Genomic DNA, 18,904 nt, shown 5'->3' with positions numbered 1-18,904 from the left:
GTTAGAATTACGAGAGAGAGAGAGAGAGAGAGAGAGAAAAGGAGAACAGAAGAAATTGATCATTTCGTTATTCCCATCTAACCTTTTACAATAGCTATTTAAAGCTTGTACAATGAAAGACTGTAATGTAACGGAATCAAGAATTGGAGAGTAACAGGGTCTTCTCAATTGTAACAACTAATCCAACTGAATCACAACTTGTGTAACCCACTTGGAAATTAACTCTCTACATAATCCTTGAGCCAGCTGGGAGGTCTTCTTTGTTTAGTAGCTTCCAATGCCACCTCAGCTTGTCTAGTAGCTTCTAATGCCACTTCAGCTTCCCCAGCTTGCGCCACCTCAGCCTCTTGCTCAACTATGCGTTGTTGTTGTTGTTGCTGTTGAGTAATATCTACATATAATTTTGGGGTTGTATCAGTTTGCTCTTGCTTTGATCATCGAAAAATTATAACCGTCTATCATTTAATCTGTTGGAAATGATTCATCGTCATCAACCTGATTGGGTATCTCCGTCTAATAGCTAAAGCTTTTGGATTGAACATTTTAATATGGTGTCCGAATAAGAAACGTATAAGTAGCTTGTGTTTTGGTGTAGACTATCAATTTTGTTTTGGGGTATTAAATGGTAATTTGTTTGAATTTCATCTTTCATCAAGAATTACCACATATATCATATCGTGGATATTGACCTGACTCGAGAGGCGAGAGTTCCTGCAGGATATGTGCGGGGGTTTTTTAGCTTTGTGAATTTTACTTTCATTATAAAATCATGCTCCGTCTCCCATGGCAAATTTGGGTCGCATGTAGAGGATCCTTACTCGCATCTGTATCTGTGTCCGTATTCGTTTAGTATTATCCGAATCCATCCGAAAACTAAACGGATACGGATAGGCTATAGCTATCCGAAGAGCTATATTTACATGTAAACGGATAAAGTATCTGATCTGAATCTGTGTCCGTATCCGTTTAGCAATATCCAAATCCGTTCGAAAGCTAATCGGATGTGGATGCGGATATAACACTATCAGAGTCGAATCCGATCCGTTTACATCCCTATTAGGATGTCAACTATCTAGTGAAAGCACTCCTTAATATGATCTTTGAGGATTTTTGTTTATTAAACCACGCAAAACACTGATCCCTGATTCCCTGAAGGGTAATATCTACTAACCCAAAGGAATCAACTTACCCCTTGTATCATCTTTTCTTTTAAACATTCCACATATCAAGGTGCCAGAATAGAATGGAGGCAAACTCTAGTAAGTGTAACTGAGCTGGGATTGGGATTTTCTATGGCGCAAGGGTGCGCTGCACATCTTGTGGTGCGGGGATCCACTTTGGACGGCTTGGATTGAGCTGGGAAAACTGAGTGTAGTGCATGTGCAATATATATGAAGATTTTGGATTTTAAATTTTGAATTTCCAGCTTAATCCAGGCTGTCCAAAGGAGCTCGTCCATGTGCTGAGCTGTGGTGCCACGCAATATGATGTGCAGCCGTAGAGGAGGAGTCTGCTGACCTCTTTATTACTGATTTTTTTAAAAGATGCCTCATGTTATAACCAAAATGGTGAATTAAGAAATTGTAACCTTGTCTTATTTCTAAAAATTATTTAAGTTTTAAGTGAAAAAATATTTTCCAAAATACAATTTGGAAATGCTAAAGTTTTTCTTCACCCATTTGAAAGAAAAAATCCCATCAACCTTGATGATTTGCCCTTGTGATTGAATTCTTGTATCATCATAATCTCGCACCCTCAACTGTAGAAGGCTCAAAACACTCTTCCTGAGTCCAATACTTCAATCAAACAAACTCATGACTTTCCTTAGTCCAATCAATAATGAGAGGATTCCTCCTCTCAAGTCTCTCACCATGAGTGAAAGAAATCTTGGTCTATTTTATTGCACTAATGTGAGAGGTAAAGGGCAGAAAGGACTTTAAATATTAAATGGGAAAAAAACCTCTGTCTGGGAGTGTGGCTTACGCCAGCATTCCCATGAGTCTATCTTTCTCCTCCTATATCAAAAGACATCTTTGTCCCTTTGTTTAAAGAGGGAGAGAGAAAGACACGTGGAAATACTAACGTAGAGCACACTCCTTCCCGTACAGAAAACTGCTTCCCATATTAAATACTGGTTTGGTGGCAGTTGAAAGGATGCAGTTCTGTCCACCAATGCAATTCGATAGCAGATAGCATATCAGTCCTAATTTGCTCTCACTCCTTTCTGAAGTTTACAAGGGCTGCAACTCTAAAATTTCTTCAAGAAAAGAAAAGGTAATTGTGCTTTTCATAAGACAAACCACCATTTTATTAGTCTCTAGCTGGTGATCCATAAACGAAATCGTTTCACTGCTCTACTGCTCTAGCTGGTGTTTTTTCTTTTTAGCAAAATAGAAAGAACACTTTCATTTCACCCCTTTTGATAATTAAGGAACACTGGTTTAATACTTTAATTAACGAGAATAAAAAAAAAGAAAAAAAAGAAAAAGAAAAAAGAAGGGAATCAATCAAATGAAGCCAAGGTATAATCCTCCTCCTTCAGTTTCAAGAAAGACTCTTTCTTTTCTTATGTATTGATCTAGAGTTTCTCTGGTTAGTGTTTTTCCCCCTTTACAAGGCTTTAATTTGTTACCGCGATGCCAGACGATCCAAACCCTCACGGGCTATGGACGAACTGGGTTGGAACCTGATGGCCTTCTCGTACGCCTGCTTAGCTTCTTCCATCATCTCCTTCTCCTCATAGCACTGACCCAAGAGGCAAAAAGCCTTGGAATTTTCTGGGCTAAGCTTCACCGCCTCGACCAGGTCCGACAATGCCGAGTCAACCCTGCGCCGACGATTCACTGCGACCTGCAACTCAGCACGCTTGAATAAGGCATCCCCTCGCTCGCGATCGGAAAGAGTCTTGACGGCTGGTGGGGAGAGAGCGATATCCAGTGATCTAAGAGCAGAGGATTTGTGGCCTTGCAGATCGAGAGCTAGGGCTTTCAAGATGTGAGCGGCGGAGTCTTTTGGGTCGAGGAGGAGAGCCTTATCGGCTTCATCGACGGCTTCCTTAGCGAGGGAGACGCAAGTGGATTTGTTGCGGGCGGATCGAGCTCTCGTCAACAACTGAGCGCCTTGGACAAAGTGGCGCTTCGCTTGGACGTTGCCTCGATTCCTCAATCGCAGCTTCGCTAGGGCTTGTCTGGGGAAATTGTGCATCGCCATGAACATCCCTATGCTTACTAAGAGAAACAGGATTTGTATCAGAATATCCGTCACCATCTTCTCTTGTTCGATCGCTTTGCCTCCTTCCTCTCTCTGTGGTTTGCTCTAGCTCGAGCTTTTTTTTTTTTTGGATAAAAAGCTCGAGCTTTTTCTCTTTTCTATTTGATGATGTCCTGATAAGAAATTAATGCTCTTTCCAGGAACCGAGCAGAAATGGGTTCCTGGGTGGTTGTCTGGTTGGTGATCGAGTTAGTTGTGTAGGGAGGGATGTGTTTGGCCGTTTGTTAAAGCCTAATTCAACACCCAAACAAGGGACTCAAGGGGCCAATAGCCGGTTTTTTTTTAATGAAAGTGTGATCAAACAAATCACACATCAATCCCAAAAGGTTAATCGGCTTTTAGGATCGTGGAATGGCGGATATACACAACACACACCACATTCACACACCCGATGTGGGACTAAACCCACACATTTCTTTTCTTTTTTTTTTTGATGAAAGTGTAATCACACAAACCATTATAAAGGGGAGAATTTTTTGTTTGGGATCGTTGCCCCTGTGTCAAACCAATGTGGGCCCATGGAAAATGGAAACACGAAAATATCATTAGGAGTGAGATTTTTGTCTTTCATGGGACAAAGTGGGATCTTTATCACCTCCAGTTTGCTGACCGGCCCAGTTCCCCAGTTCCTCTAACAAAGGGGGGCTGAAATGACCTCTCTACCCATGCTCAAACACCCTGCCCTGGTGGGGTCCACCATCCCCCTATTAGAGGAACTGGGGAACTGGGCCGGTCAGCAAACTGGAGGTGATAATTTTCCAACAAAGTGGTCATTTCACGAGGGCTTGTATGTGGGCATGGGAGTCATGCTCTCGGATAGACTCCTTTTTCCCTTATTATATAGAAGGATGGGGTGTAGACTGTAGGGTGGTCTTCTTGTTGTGGCATGCATGCAACATAGTCTCTGTAAAAATGGGTGGGGTGGAAGATGGTGGGAAAAAGGCAGGAACATAGAGAGGGAGAGTTTTGTTAGGGCAATTTTGTCATTGCAGTATTTATTAGATAAGGGTATCAACATCGTCCCCTTTCTGTAAATACGGACAATTTTGCAGACTATAATGCAATATTGAAATACTTATTATCCCTTCTCTCAAAGAATCTAGAACAAGTGTTCCTTTTCAGTAATTGTCCCAATTAATTAACTAATTTTCAGGTAGCAACCCTGCCTTCACTCTAAGTTGCAACATGAGGCATGCTCAACTTGACCCTTACGATGTAGGAAACAGATCCTCTACAACACTCTGCCCAGTCCGGCCTGTGCTGCGCAGATACATGATCGCGCGCAATGACCCTGAGCGAAGGTAAGGTAAGTCATCGCACATGGCCCTGTTAGAAGGCGTCCTACGGAGACTCGTTCTTATTTATTGCTAATAGGTTTCCACTTGACTCCGCCTCATCCGTCGGGCTTGCTCTCATATAATCCACGTTCTTATTTATTGCTAATAGGTTTCCACTTGACTCCGCCCCAGCCGTCGGGCTTGCTCTCATATAATCCAACACTCGGGTAACTATTAAAATCGGTTCTCAGTTAAACTGTATCCACGGGCTTCATTGGCTTGGCTGAAGAGGAGCAGTAGCATCTCTCCATCCTCGCACTAGAACACAAGGTCACATGGAAAAGCTCTGAATTCTATTTCATCATTAAAAACATAAACAAACTGAAGAGGAAGTCTCCACTTTAAAGGCATAGGGAAGGGAATTTCGTTGCTGTACAATAAGAGGTGAAAGTTCAATGACAATACATAAATCTAATCATATAATCACATCACAGAGAAGTGATTCCTCTTTAAGAAATCCCAAAAAAGAAAAAGGAATATTTTTCTGTGGGGAGCATGGTTTTAGTGCACGGGATCAGAACGGATATCAATCAACTTGGAAACTGATACGATATCCGGCCAATACACTACTATATGCTCATAACAAAATAAAAATAAAAATAACCACATCAGTTTGGGGGAACAAGCATTAACAAATTTCTGGATACGCCATTTCATAGGGGAAGGAAAAAAGGCAACTACACAATTTTGCAATCAATCACAACATATAGATTCTACAAAGAGAGCGTTCAAGTTGTAATATATAAAGGACCAGAGTGTAGTGGATGAATAAGAAGACATTTTTATTACTTCACTTGTATAATTGCATTTGATGATACAGATTTGGCTCATAAAAAACCTGCGGTTACAATCAGCTTTAGATACAATTACAGGCTAGTGAACTTAAATTAAGAGAATCTGAGTCAATTTGAGTCAATATTTCACATCTGATAGAGAGAGAAAAGGGTTAGTTGATTATATCACAATGGCATTCCAGTCCGAGCATTTCACCGTGATTGGGAAGCAAAAAGACTGCTGCGCTGGTGTAAGTTGATCTCCCTTAAAAAATCCCTAAAGATAAAGAAACATCTCTACAGTTACAGTTTACTGGATTCTGTAATAGAGCAGTTATGCCTTTCAAATGGGTCAGAGAAGCAAAACCACCAAACTCGCTCCAAATTTAGCGCATGGTGACACCAATCTCAAAGGAAATTCTACACCGGGTGAAGCTCCTCATTGTTCTCCTTGCTGGGCCCCATTTGTATCGTTTGTGATGGTGACTTGAGCAACTTTTTTAGCGAATTAACAATATTTGTTAAAGAGGGACGCTGGGTAGGGTCACTGTCAAAGAAATACAAACAGAACAGAAATAAACATTTTCCATCTCAATGTTTCAGTACATAAATAAACATTTTTACGGCTACAGAAATTTAATTTCTTGAACAAGCCACATCACAAATAAAAATCAGTTAAGTGTTCTCTAACTAATAAGAGTCTAGAATTCTTACTCAGCCCAGCAGGACTCCATAAGCGATGCCAACATAGGGCAGGTATTCGATGGGATAACAAGTCTTCTATTCTGAAAAGCTACAGCTCCAACCACCTGAAACCTCAATATGTTAATAAATCAAGTTGTGAGTGAGCAGCATTGCTGTATGCAATGCGCATATGACTCCCTCAAAATGTGATGATGGCGATGAATGATGAAAAAAGCTCGATGGTTTGTCACTTCCCAAAAAGAAGACAGTACCTGCACTGGGTTGAGTCCACTCCATGGTTGTTGCATGGTTACAAGCTCCCATAAGATCACTCCAAAACTATAAACATCAGATTTCTCATTTGAGGGCTCTCCACGAAGAAATTCTGGAGCCATCCACTCAGGCTGAAAGGGAAAACAAGAGAGTTACATGCTGGTAGATGCACTACGAAGAAAAAATTCAACCTGCAAGATTTTATGACCCAACTTCAAAAAGAATTGAACTATTAATCAGGTGAGTGATCTTGGAGAGATTTATCGGATCAGTATCTGTTTCCTGATTAGAGAGACATCCTGAGGCTAACTAAGATGGAAAAGCAACGACAGCAGGAAACTGGATACTGGATATTGGACCCCATAGCATCATATCACTAAATACATTGGGAATTTATGAAAAGGGAATAATAACTTCTAATAGCTCATAAAATACTGGACCACATGGAAAGATTAAAATCCCCTTCATCCCAGAGAGGGTGTTGAGAAGAAATAACTTAAACAAAACCACAAAATCACTGGTAGATGCAGACAGACTTGGCAGGTATTCACCAGACTCAGTGGCCAAGAGAATAGGAATGTACCCAAACCTAATACCTGAACAACAACATCAGAAGAGCTTTTCTAATGCTATTCAAACACAGGAGGAATATCAGGGCCCGCAGGCTTCCTGTTGATTCACTCCCATACCCAACCACACATTTGTCTGTCGGTCTTTTTTTTGTCCCATTGGACTAGTGGTTTGATTGGTAAAATGAAGAGATGAGGAGACACAGTTAAAACAATTAACCTCAGTTATCAGAAAAGATTTTTTTAGGAAACACTAAGCAGGAAGTGGATCAAAATTGGCAGGTACCCTTCTGACCGTAATGTTTAAGCAAATAAAGGCACGTTGAATACCAAAGTACACACACTATCTTCACCAACGACCTTCAGCATTCTAATTCCACTGCTTGGTTAAGTTGTGTGTGCGTGTGTGTGTGTGTGAGAGAGAGACTCACCGTGCCAGCAACAGATTTTGATGATATGAAAGTGTTTGCCTTGAACCTGGACAATCCAAAATCACATACCTACATTCATTGCATGTAAAATGATCAATGCATGTAGCAAACTGAGACGAACTTTTGAAAGGTGCTTGAATACAAATCCTACCTTCACTGTCCAATTCTTGTCAACCAAGAGATTTGGAGATTTAAGATCCCAGTGAACTATAGGAGGGTTTAGGCAATGAAGATAATTGATTCCCTTTGCCTGTATCCAGAAAAGATTGTAAATATGACACTAAAGATGACCCAAGCTGAATACAAATCAAGTTTAACTGGCACAAACCACATCTAGTGCCATGCGTAACCGCCTCCTTTTATCAAAGATCTCACCAGCAGCTGCCCTGTGTATGAGACGATAAAGGCTACCTCTGTTTCACAAGGATTCAGTATTTTAAAAAGGGTTAGGTACATGAACGATTGAATGGTTAAGCCACATTATTCAGTTACCACACCTTAACAATAAACTTGTTTACCTAGGCAAATATTCAGTCACTATGGACAGATGTGGACGCTTTGTAACAGCACCCATGAAAAGGACAACATTAGGATGACGGATTCGTTTCATTATTGCAACCTATAGACAACATTAAAGAACAGGTTGGCAGATAGTTGATGGGGAAACACAAACTTTTGTATGGCACAACTAGAGAACGATACACACCGCAGGAAAATGATACATCCTTTAAATCTAATTGCACAAGCATCAATACAATATCTTCAAATTCCACTTCATAATAGTATACAATTCATGATGGAGCAGTATGCTGAAGATGATGGTAAAATAACCCAACATGTTAGAACGTGAATTTTTCAAATGCGTAAAATATTATAATCTTCCATATTTGCCTACATTGACAAGATAGAATACCATAATCGGAAAGTGATATGACCACTACCTTTTTGCAGTGATAAAGTGCAAATACAGGGATAAATGCAGAACAAGATCCCAAAAATATAAATTGTGTAAAATACAGAGACACAATGGAAAAACAGCAAGAATCTGATGGTAAAACAAACCATAGGTCTAGGGCATGAAGCAATTTGACAATAATAAACGTCCCTGTATGGCAGTAGACAGTTCTCAATATAAGATCACATCCTTCCAACCATCTAATTATACATCCCATTGCCAAGGTTCCTTCATACTGATCATGAAACTAAAACTAGGCATAGTACATTGAGATGATTTGACCATGCATAATGAAGACCATTAAGTGAGAAGTCCTCTGGTGCAGGCCAAAAAAGTTTAGAAGTAGAGTGGATGACAGAAATAAATATGGTTCAAAACAGTGAAAAAGATTTGCTGCACATATAAAAAGATGTGATGACAATGATTCTGGCATATGCAGAAATAAGAAGCCAATATGTCATACATATACCTCTCTCAGGAACTCCTTCAACTGTTCATCATGAAAATCCTGGACAGTTAGGACCTTGACCGCAACATCCTGCATTGCATGTTTGTATCTTCATTAACTAACAGCCAAAAACAGCCGAGAAAAATCATCTTAAAGAGAGGAGGTAATTAATACATTCAGTAAAGATGAACAAGCCACATGATTACAACTATCACGGACTCATGTGCAATTCATGCATGGACATCATCAATTGAATGAGCAGTAGGTGGACAGCCTATGAGCAACTCATAGAACTCAATGTCTAGAACATGGACAAGCTCAAGAAAATTGAACCAATTTCAGCCCCCACACTAACTACACCCAAAATACCAGTTTCATTGTACGAGCAAGGGCAACTCCATAACCTTAAATACACCCAACAAGGGCTATCACATAAGTGAAAACTGACATCTAATTTGTGAAATACATGTTGAATACAAAGAAAATATAGAGGATTATGCAAGTGAAACATTCTTGTGACTCTTAGTTTCTCATGTGCAAGCCAGAAAGGCAGAAACAAATATGTTCTAAAACATAAAACTCTTAGTTTCTCATGTGCAAGCCAGGAACAAATATGTTCTAAAACATAAATTTTTACATTATAAAATTCAACTAGAAAACAATTTCTGATTTTCTTACAGAAAGGATTTACACTAAATTCTGAGGATGTATAGCCAACTCCCACACAAGATTAATCTCACCCATAAAAGATTGCTGAATGTAAAATAAAATCAGCGACCTGAACAAACCAGCAGACCAGATAGATATTTCCTGCTGTGGACAAGGAATAAATTAATTGTTTGGTACCATTTTGAAGACAACGACACTGACATCCCAACTTGTCAGAAAACCATTACCAAGCAGAGTATCCACTAAAAGTGAGCCACCGGTTGAGGTACAAGATACTATCATTACCACCTGGACAATTAGACATTGAATCCGCAATCACAACAAGCAAATTACAAGAACAACATTCCGCCAACAGAGATATATCCACTCGAGTGAAGTGAAGGACACATAGAGGAGTCAGATGCTTCTTCTAAAGGAAAGCATTTGCAACACTAGCTATAGGTAAATCATGGTTCGAGGTCTCGCCAAGATCTCACGAGTTCTCAGTTTTTATCTTGTTTTTTTGTGTTACCGAGTCGAAACCACAAGCGAGTTAGGGAATCAACAAGGTTCCGATCAAAATTTTGGCACCTCGAATCTCGTATCAGCCGACACTATGACCATCCACTTGATATAAAAGCCTCAACTCGACGAGACTAGGTCGAAATTTCAATCAGTCTCATCTGTTTCAGTGAGTTTCGACTGCGAATGCACAAAAAACCCCCAAATGCTGATTTTTTGACCATACCTTACACAACCAAGCTTGGAAAAAGAGGATTTTTTAAAAACTAAGAAGTTTTACTTGAATTAAAGAAATTTCATTCCTATTGCTTATTTAAGCTGTTATACTTGAATTATTTGTGTTCTAATACTAAAGATTGTGTGGAATTGGTCATATCAGTATATATATACATCGTACATACCAACCTAGGGTCCCAAGTCAAACTGCCGTTTTGGGTGTGGTTTTATTAAAAATAAGGGTTCCACCATGTTTATAGGGCCTAAAATAGGTTGTCCTACAAGTTTCATGACCTAATTAGGTCATATGATCATCGAAACCAAGGGCTGAAATATGACATTAAAAATGTACCAACTCAGCCGAGATCTCACCGAGTTACCGAGACAACTCGGAATTTTGGCTGACCGAAACAAGCCGAGATACCGAGACCTCAAACCTTGAGGTAAATACATGTTATCACACTTCTATATATATACTCATCTTATAGACTTTCACTTCATAAGTCTCCTATGAACTTCAATTGAAATCAACAAAGGTGACCAATAAGGAATAGAAATTCCCTTAATGATAAAAAATTGAAAGTATAATCAACATAATGAAGTCAATTATGGAATATGTGGGCACGAGGCACCAGCTAGGGGTTTATGAAGAGAGCAACTACTATTCTATCATTGACAAGAACCAATATTGGATTACATACCACGGATATTCAGAAGGCTTATATGAATACCATATACTGCTCATAAAATCTCTTAACAGTTAAATGTTGTATGTGAATCAGATGCATAAAAAAAATCCCTAGTTAAGTGCAGAATTTCAAAGGGCACAAATTAGCATTGTCGATGAAAACATCAACTCCATAACATAACATTTGTGCATAACCTTATCTTAAAACAAAGTAAAAGAACTAACCGAACCATGCCACTCAGCACGATGCACCGTCCCGAATGAGCCTTCAAAATAAAATGTAAGAACTAGAATAATTACAAAGCTCCCATGAATAAATAAAGCAAAAGTAAGATTTGACAATCTTCATGCTCCAGCAGGGGAATTGTTAAAGCCAACTAACAAAAAGGAAAAAAAAAATACCAGCACCAATGCGCTCCTTTATTTGTAATTCATCCCAAGAGATCTCAAGCCAATCCATAGCAAGAGACGGCTCAATATTCAAATATCTTGGCACTGTAGCATTAGCAAAACCAACCTGGTTCTCAAGTTTGCTCTCGATCTCCCTCAGTTCCATTCGACTGCATAATTGTACTGTGGGTTGTTCAACTGCACCGCACATAACTGAATTTCGTTTTCCAATTAAAGATTCTTTACAAGTTGCATATGTAAGATCTTTGTCTCTGTTAAGTCTGGAATGCCCATGCACTGACATTCCAGGAGCAGCATCTAGAGCTTCTGATGAGTTGCTCTGGAAACAGTTGGCCTTATCATCTCTGTATTGCAGAGGCATCAGTGGTGACTCCAACCTTCCATTAGCATTATCAATTGGGAAGCAGATAGGAGGCTTTGTATTTGCAAACAGGTCATGATTGTACAATGGTTGAACTTTCTGCAAGCGTGCAAGGGGACGTCTTCTATGGTTGTCATCAAGAGCAAGCATATTTGCTACAAATGGAGAACGGACAGTTAGCCTTGAATCTACTTCTACTCAGTTGCATAAACATTGAGGTGCAAGTCAAAAAACGAGAATGATATTAAGATCCATGTTCACATATTGAAACAGGAAAACTTTTATGAGGCATAGATGAAAAGGATAGTCACATACACTAATATAAGTAAATATTTAGATTCCCAAGACATGTTTCAGCCTGTCATTACAAAATCTTACATCTGGATAGAATTAAGTGGCCTTAGCCTAAGACCTGAAAGAGTAAAGCAACCATATCCAAGCAAAACAATAAATGAATCAATAAATAAAATGCAAAACTTAATCTTCTATTTAATCCAAGCTAACTTTAGCAGCACAAAAGTTAAGCTGAAAGATACACAGACTTCTTAAGTGCTTATGCAGCAAGCTATTCTAGCAAACCATTAACTTCATACTGCCCCTGAGATTTGTGCAGCAGACTTGAATAACCAAGCAACAAATAAATAACGGAAGCAACATTGTAAGCCTAAAACCAAACGAGAAATAAGGTGAGAGATATGCAACATAGTGATCCTGACAGCCTCACACAAACAAAAGAGAGAGAGAGAGAGAGAGCGTGTTAGAAGATCCTGCTGCAATCCAGACAGGTGGAGCTTTTCAAATTTGGCCTCCCATTGAACTACTACGCAATATGTACAGTTATTAGTAAATGACGACATCATCAAGAATCTAAAACTGCTCTCTCAAAATTTTGTGAGATGAGAGACATGCCAAGTATAAAATTATTTATTTTGAACCAAAACCAGTGAAGCCCATACTGTTTCCCACAGTCCCCTTTTCTCTCTCCATTTTTTTTTCCTTTTCTGGAATTAAATCAATCCAATTTAAATCAAACTGAAACCACAGTGCTTTACAAAAATTGCAGTATCCAAAAGTCCTTTTTTTTTTCCTTTTTATTTTAAATACTTGGTTTCTGTGCACTTTCAACTGAGAAAGGAAACTTGCCACCTGAACAATTGCAGAAATGCCAACAGAAACACAAAGTCATGTCCTTCTCTTTCAGTATTGAAGAGCTATGGTGCATAAATAGAGAGAATCACAATTAAAGATGATCCCGTACAAAATCATCCAATACATCTTTCCATCACTCACTAGCAATTAGAACTTGATATTTAATGTTCAGGCATCCAAAGTAAACGATACCTGAATTTAGAGAATTTTCTGCAAAAGAACATGAGTGCTCTGCCTTTAGCAATGGACTACAAGAAGCATTATCCATATAAGGTTGCTGGAGACCTTTTGGAATAGAAAACTTCAACGGTGAAGGCATTGATGAAAGTAAAGCTCCATTGATTGAGGAATCTGGACCATGAACATTTCCTGGTTGCCCAACTAGATCAACGACATATTCCCTGTTATATGAAATAAATGTTACATAAAAAATATTAAAAATGCAGTCTACAACACGTTTACATAAAAAGAAAATGCACTCTACAATTCAATTACAGCCCATGCAAATGCTGACATAAAGCCTGAAACCTACATCACACATAACAACAATGCCCAGTGCACCAGACCTATTGGAAGAGGTAATATATGGTATGTTGGAAATAAATGACTTAATTTGACGTCATACAAGCAATTTTAAGTGACACTGTTCAAACTTCAAACAGCACAGCAAACCCCCTCAGAGCTCAGAGCTCAGAGCTCAGAGTTCATAATGTTGAGTTTCTGTCTCGAACTCTATCCCATTTACTCCTACGTGGCACAAGGATTAGCAGGATACCGCCACTAGGAAGTCCTGGGGAGGTTCTAAGTCTTGAACCTAAGAAAATATAGAAATCTACCAGAATGAAATTGGAAAGTAAAACCCATGTACCAGAAGAATAGCTGGGCAAGAAAAGCAATATCCAACCTTGATGACTGCTCATCATCTCCAACTTTGACAAGGCATGAAGACTGATGATCTGCTGCACAATACTTGCAACCGCGTGCTATCCGGCAAGGCAAACCTATGTAGTCTGCCAACTTCTGTAAATGCAAAACTGGCATCCATTAGATGTTCTGCAAAAGACATTAAACAGGCTTCTAACATTATACCAACATTGGATCAATAGCTTATCTAAGAATAAAAATACTTCACCTATAGAAAATGGTAATTACATTACAATCAATAATTAGAAACAACTATATCAAAATAATCCATGTCTAAGTGCATAATTTAGCATTACTTTAACCGTTTTTTGGAGGTAGAGCCAGTTTCCGTGAAGATGCAGCCAATTCTTCTTTATTTTGGTAAGCACTTGTTGTCAGAAGTAAACCAATAGAGGGTTTAAATAATTTAAAATTCCATTAGAAGAATTTCCAATCAAAGTCAGAGCTAAAGCCTGGTATATCACATATGCATATGCTGAAATGCTACAAGTAGTGGACTTCACAGCTGGTAATTAGTATTCCAAAAGTGAGTTTGGGTTCGATTCCTAATTTGAACTTTCATACAATAGGATATAACATCCACATAAATGACAAACTTTCAGAACCACTATGCTCATTGTTAACTGAACACAAAGAAAGAAACATAAGCTGTCCTACCCTTACCAGAAAAATAATAAATAAAAAGAGAACGCTCTAGATGGTCAAGTAATTTTTGCAAAAAAACTAATCATATAATAAGATATAGAATTTAGTTATGAAAAATCTGCTTTCAAGTCGCAACATTCACCAAAACTAGTAAAGAACATATAAATAAAATTCAGTGTTTACAAACACTTGTCCAGGAATTACATGATGATGAAAATGCATCAGAATCTCAGTGGTTGGAACTTGAACAAAAACTGCTACTAATGATCACTTATTCCAAAGTGCAGAGAACAGGATTGTACAGCATAGTCGAACAGAATATTACAAAGAGTTCTCAAAACTACCAAACTGCCTACTATTTACATATATGGTTTTAAAAACTAGCACAAACTACAGTTAATTAATGAGAAACAAAGTAAATTGCTTATAACCAGCATAAAATAAAATGGAATGATGATTCCAAGGCATCAGGAAACAAATCTTGTAACATGGGAACAGAAGACATTGATTAGGTAACAAAGGCAGATCTTAATCCAATTATAAGAACCCATAACCCACTATTTCACACAAATTTATTGAAATTCATGACATTACAGAAGCACCTCACTGCAAGATAAGGGATAGAGTTCTCTTAATAAGTTGGTTTAGATGATTTTGAGCAGTGTCTTGATGCTTCTAATGTTGCATGCACATGTGATACCTATCATCCTGGCCAGACATTCGAATCCAATTTAAAAACAGAGCCTCCCAGCAAGACGAAAAATACAGAGGATCTGGTGGGTGTGTGTGTGTGTGTGTGTTCTGCAATAAATACAACCAGACTGAACCAGTCCAACCCAACATTAGTCTCTAAGAGGGTTCTAATTTAGGTTTCTGAGTGACTTAAACCAAACTGCAATGTCCCACTGAACCATTGGATCAATAATACAAAGACAGAGAATTGAGACTTTTATGTTCAACCAGAACCAACTCAAACAAATTAAACTGGCAACCAAAGAATATTTGTATTTCAGATATTACTATTTTAGAAATGAGGGTACTCAATGCTGTACATGTAAATAGTTTGATTAAACTGAAACAAATAAAGGACTATAGAATGCAAAAAAGTCAAGGTAATCCATCAAATAGAATGCCCATCACCTTGAAAAGAATGGCACGATGCCTACAAAGACCCATGGATAGGCTGCCAATGGGGAGCACAATACACCGCTGATAATCCTGCAATCTTTTACTAACCAATTTCCAGTTCCTGTGGAGATCATCTTGCTCCACGGGAAAGGCACCCCTTCAAGTTCACATGGAATATACTTCAGCCAAAGAGTAGGATAGAGCTCATGTAATAGGCCAACAAAGATAAAAAGGATGTTACCCCATATAAATAGAAACGAGTTTGCCAAGCTTCTCCACCAACATTAACGTATTTTCTGATGCATTTTGAAGATCTCGTGCCTTGGCTTCGAGCTCCTTAAGGCGTGAATCACCTTGTCTATCAACAAGTACCACCTCCATTGATGAATCACTAGGATCAATAGATTTAAGTGACAGTAAAGGTGGAAGCCGCCTCCCTTCCTCCATATCATTACACATCATCCACAGGTACGGATTCATCCCCATAATGTTATAAAAACCATCCGAAATCTTGTCCGAGTATGATAAGCATCCACTCACCTGACAAAAGAAGCCAAAAACAACATTGAAGACCTTAGCACGTCAATCAGAGTTTATCTTAAAAACGATTATCACAAATAAACGTGTTTTGAAAAACATTACGGTTAAGAATAGTGCTCCAACCTTAACTTCAAGCTATTGTTAAATCAGTTCCATTCAATCTCCACTGCATCAAACATAAGATGCGTACACTCAACAGTGAGATGATACTAAAACCGACAAATATTTACTGTAAAATCCATCTATCCTTTCCAGGAACCCATGAACAACAATAAAAATTTGCTAGCGAAGAGACACCCATGTTTCCTGAAACTAGGAGCTTCAAAAGTTGGAAACAAAGATAAACCAAAAATCGAACCGACATAACAAACGATTAATTTGTGATGTGAGGAACAGACAGGAAAGCATAAAATCTACGTACTAACGTACCCAGAGGCGATGGGAAACCATTTCAACATCAGAAGAACTACCACGGCCTTCAAATGGACTCTCTCGAATGAAATCCGGTTCATCAGCCAGACAAGCTTGAGAGGTCAGACGAACTGCAAGCGTAAGCTGTAGGTAGTAACTATCCCGTGACTTCTGCGCCAAGCCTTCCTTGCTTCCGTCGTCCTCTTCTCGCGTTGTCGACTGATGCGATTCCTTAGCATCGGTCGACACATTCTCATCCACCGTCGTCGTCCCCGAAAGTAGGCTTCCTGCGTAGCTACTCTCACTTGACAACCTACAAGACGAAGCTTGCCGGCCAAGAATCCGGTCACGGTTAACAATCAACTCAAGAGGCTGATCTGGCTCAAGCAACGGCCCGCTGTCATCATCCTCCGATCTCGAGTTGACGGGAATCAATCTATCTGACCCTTTCCTATCCAAAAACCGATCACCTAAAGCCAAAAACTGCTTCCCAAAACTAAGCTTTTTACCCGTGAAGAGATCCGATGCAGTTTGATTCTTTCCAATCGAAGCCTCCTTCACATTCTTGGACGTTTCTTGGTCAGTTTTGGCGTTGACGCCCGGTTGCGGAATCTTCTTATCATGATCTGGAAGGAGCTGCTTGGACGCAGCAGGATCATATCCTTCAACAGGAAATTGCCTCGGGAAGAAGTATGTCGCTCGATGAGGCATTTCACGAAAGCCTCAGAGAATAAAAAACACAAACTCTTCGACTTTCTCTCAAATACTAGCAATCTCTCTATCTATTCAAATCATCCAGCAACATCAATAGCTACTAAGTATGCTAATTAATCGCAGAACCTCTGCACCTACAAGTTCATCTCAGTTGAGCATTCCATAAAGAGAATCAGAATCAGAAGCAAACAGGAACGACATTTCCCCTTCGCTGCCTTACTTCACATGATATATACAATAGATATCCAAAAACTTCGTACAAGATTCTTATCAAACTGCCAGTGGTTTCAACAGAAATACTGAAACACTTTTGCTGCAATTGGGAGGGTTTGTGGATAATGAAACGCGCTCACTCATTCGTAGTTCAGAGACCGAAAACCGATCTTTAGCCTGCAAAGTTTACGTAATCAATTTTGTACAGATTAGAATTTGATAAAAAAACAAGAAACAAAAATAGTAGAATAAAATAGAGAATATTACAGTAAGAATCAGATAAACAACAATGGCGGTGGCGGTTCTACAGAGAAATCTAACCGAAGAAAGTCCTCGGGCTTCAGTTTTTTTCTGTTTATTTTTTTTTTCAATCGCATTGATGAAGGAGGACGAAGCGGTTGAAAACTTGGAATTAAAATAAGCGCGAAATACTAACTAACGCTCTTTGCGTGATACGCACCCCTGTTTTCCACGGTTACTCGTGAGCATGAAAGTGAGCTCATTGAAACACGTAGGCATGGAAGACGACGGTGCGCATTGAACACCCTGTTTACGCTAGAAAAGAGATTTTCTTTTTATATTTGTATCGTTTCCACTTTTTTTGCTCCGCCATCGTCATTGGAAAGCGCGAAAGTGTAAGCTTCAAAATTCATGAGAAGGAAAACGACTGTATTGTCACTTGCGGGCAGAGTTTAAAACCCGGATCCGGATCGGATTTATATCATATTAGAATCGTCTTTCGGCTTGCAATCGGTATAACGTAGGTTTTTTATGTGCATTCTTGGTCAATTTCACATTCGCGATCGAAAAAAACAGCTATTCCATACAGAAAGTCGGATCAGCCTTGGCTATATGGATCCAAATCAGCTGAAATCAGTCAATTCGATCTGATTTTAAAAACCCTGTCTGTAGGTGACTCAACTAATCAACTTGCTATTTTTTATTTTGGTGCAAAGATCAACTTGCTGAATAGAAAAATGTATCTTACTTTTATCCTTATTACCAAGTTTTCTTCCTTAACCAATTTTCAATCTTAATCGTCTTTGAACCACTCTCCTAGGGTATGATTGACTTCGTACTGACATATGTGATCGTTGATTTTTTTTACCATGAGGTGAAGAAAAACTTTCTAACTTTTTTTTATAATGCTTGGGGGAGGGTTCTCTATAATGTTGATTATAATTTTGGACCAATAAGAAGACACTTTTTGGAATCTAACAAAAGGGAAGGGGCATTGATGATATATTATCCCCTTACACCAACAGTGATATGTGTAGGAACGTGTAATTTCACTTTTGTGCTAACGTTTTACCAAATCTTTTTTCGTAACGTTTATCCATAATGTCAGATTATGTATTTTTTTTCTCTTGGAAAAAAATTATCTTTAAACCATTAGGGTTTGCAAACAACTACTAGCTTGGTTGGTTAGAGGCATTGCAAGTTGAGTGCATGCCCCTCAGGAAGTCAAGGGATCGACTCTCTTGGATTGCATTGGGGATGCACGTTTAACAGAAATGTTAATTATGTAAAAGGACTTACTTACTTGTAGTCCAAAATTAATTGTTTATTTTAATGGAATTAAAAAAAAATTTCA

General features: G+C 38.8%; 2 protein-coding genes across 2 annotated transcripts; both read right to left on the bottom strand.

Moving 5' to 3' along the window:
* Positions 1-2,628: 2,628 nt before the first annotated feature.
* On the bottom strand, positions 2,629-3,210 carry LOC122661759 (small glutamine-rich tetratricopeptide repeat-containing protein 2). Its single transcript, XM_043857264.1, has one exon. The coding sequence runs from the start codon at positions 3,208-3,210 to the stop codon at positions 2,629-2,631; it is 582 nt and encodes a 193-aa protein (XP_043713199.1).
* Positions 3,211-5,764: 2,554 nt separating this feature from the next.
* LOC122662581 (serine/threonine-protein kinase CTR1-like) lies at positions 5,765-17,266 on the bottom strand. The gene is made up of 15 exons (XM_043858247.1): positions 16,402-17,266; positions 15,674-15,972; positions 15,445-15,589; positions 13,640-13,755; positions 12,928-13,136; positions 11,217-11,741; positions 11,040-11,080; positions 8,762-8,830; positions 7,856-7,956; positions 7,666-7,750; positions 7,489-7,587; positions 7,338-7,406; positions 6,337-6,468; positions 6,095-6,189; positions 5,765-5,927 (listed from the first exon to the last, which is right to left on the bottom strand). The coding sequence occupies exons 1-15, from the start codon at positions 17,092-17,094 to the stop codon at positions 5,801-5,803; spliced, it is 2,805 nt and encodes a 934-aa protein (XP_043714182.1). The 5' UTR covers positions 17,095-17,266; the 3' UTR covers positions 5,765-5,800.
* Between the last annotated feature and the right edge of the window lie 1,638 nt (positions 17,267-18,904).

The sequence above is a fragment of the Telopea speciosissima genome, chromosome 5 (genome assembly GCF_018873765.1).
Source record: "Telopea speciosissima isolate NSW1024214 ecotype Mountain lineage chromosome 5, Tspe_v1, whole genome shotgun sequence".
NCBI lineage: Eukaryota > Viridiplantae > Streptophyta > Magnoliopsida > Proteales > Proteaceae > Telopea > Telopea speciosissima.
Note: the sequence above shows the minus strand (reverse complement) of the source record. Positions and strands in the feature narration are given on the sequence as shown.

Bases quoted from the DNA above. Each gene is read 5' to 3' on its own strand.
- LOC122661759 (XM_043857264.1), bottom strand. From the start codon at position 3,210: ATGGCGATGCACAATTTCCCCAGACAAGCCCTAGCGAAGCTGCGATTG.
- LOC122662581 (XM_043858247.1), bottom strand. From the start codon at position 17,094: ATGCCTCATCGAGCGACATACTTCTTCCCGAGGCAATTTCCTGTTGAA. The intron at 13,137-13,639 runs GTTGGATATTGC...TTCATATAACAG, and splicing joins GATGATGAGCAGTCATCAAG to GGAATATGTCGTTGATCTAG. The intron at 8,831-11,039 runs GTTAGTTCTTTT...CATGCAATGCAG, and splicing joins GTGCTGAGTGGCATGGTTCG to GATGTTGCGGTCAAGGTCCT.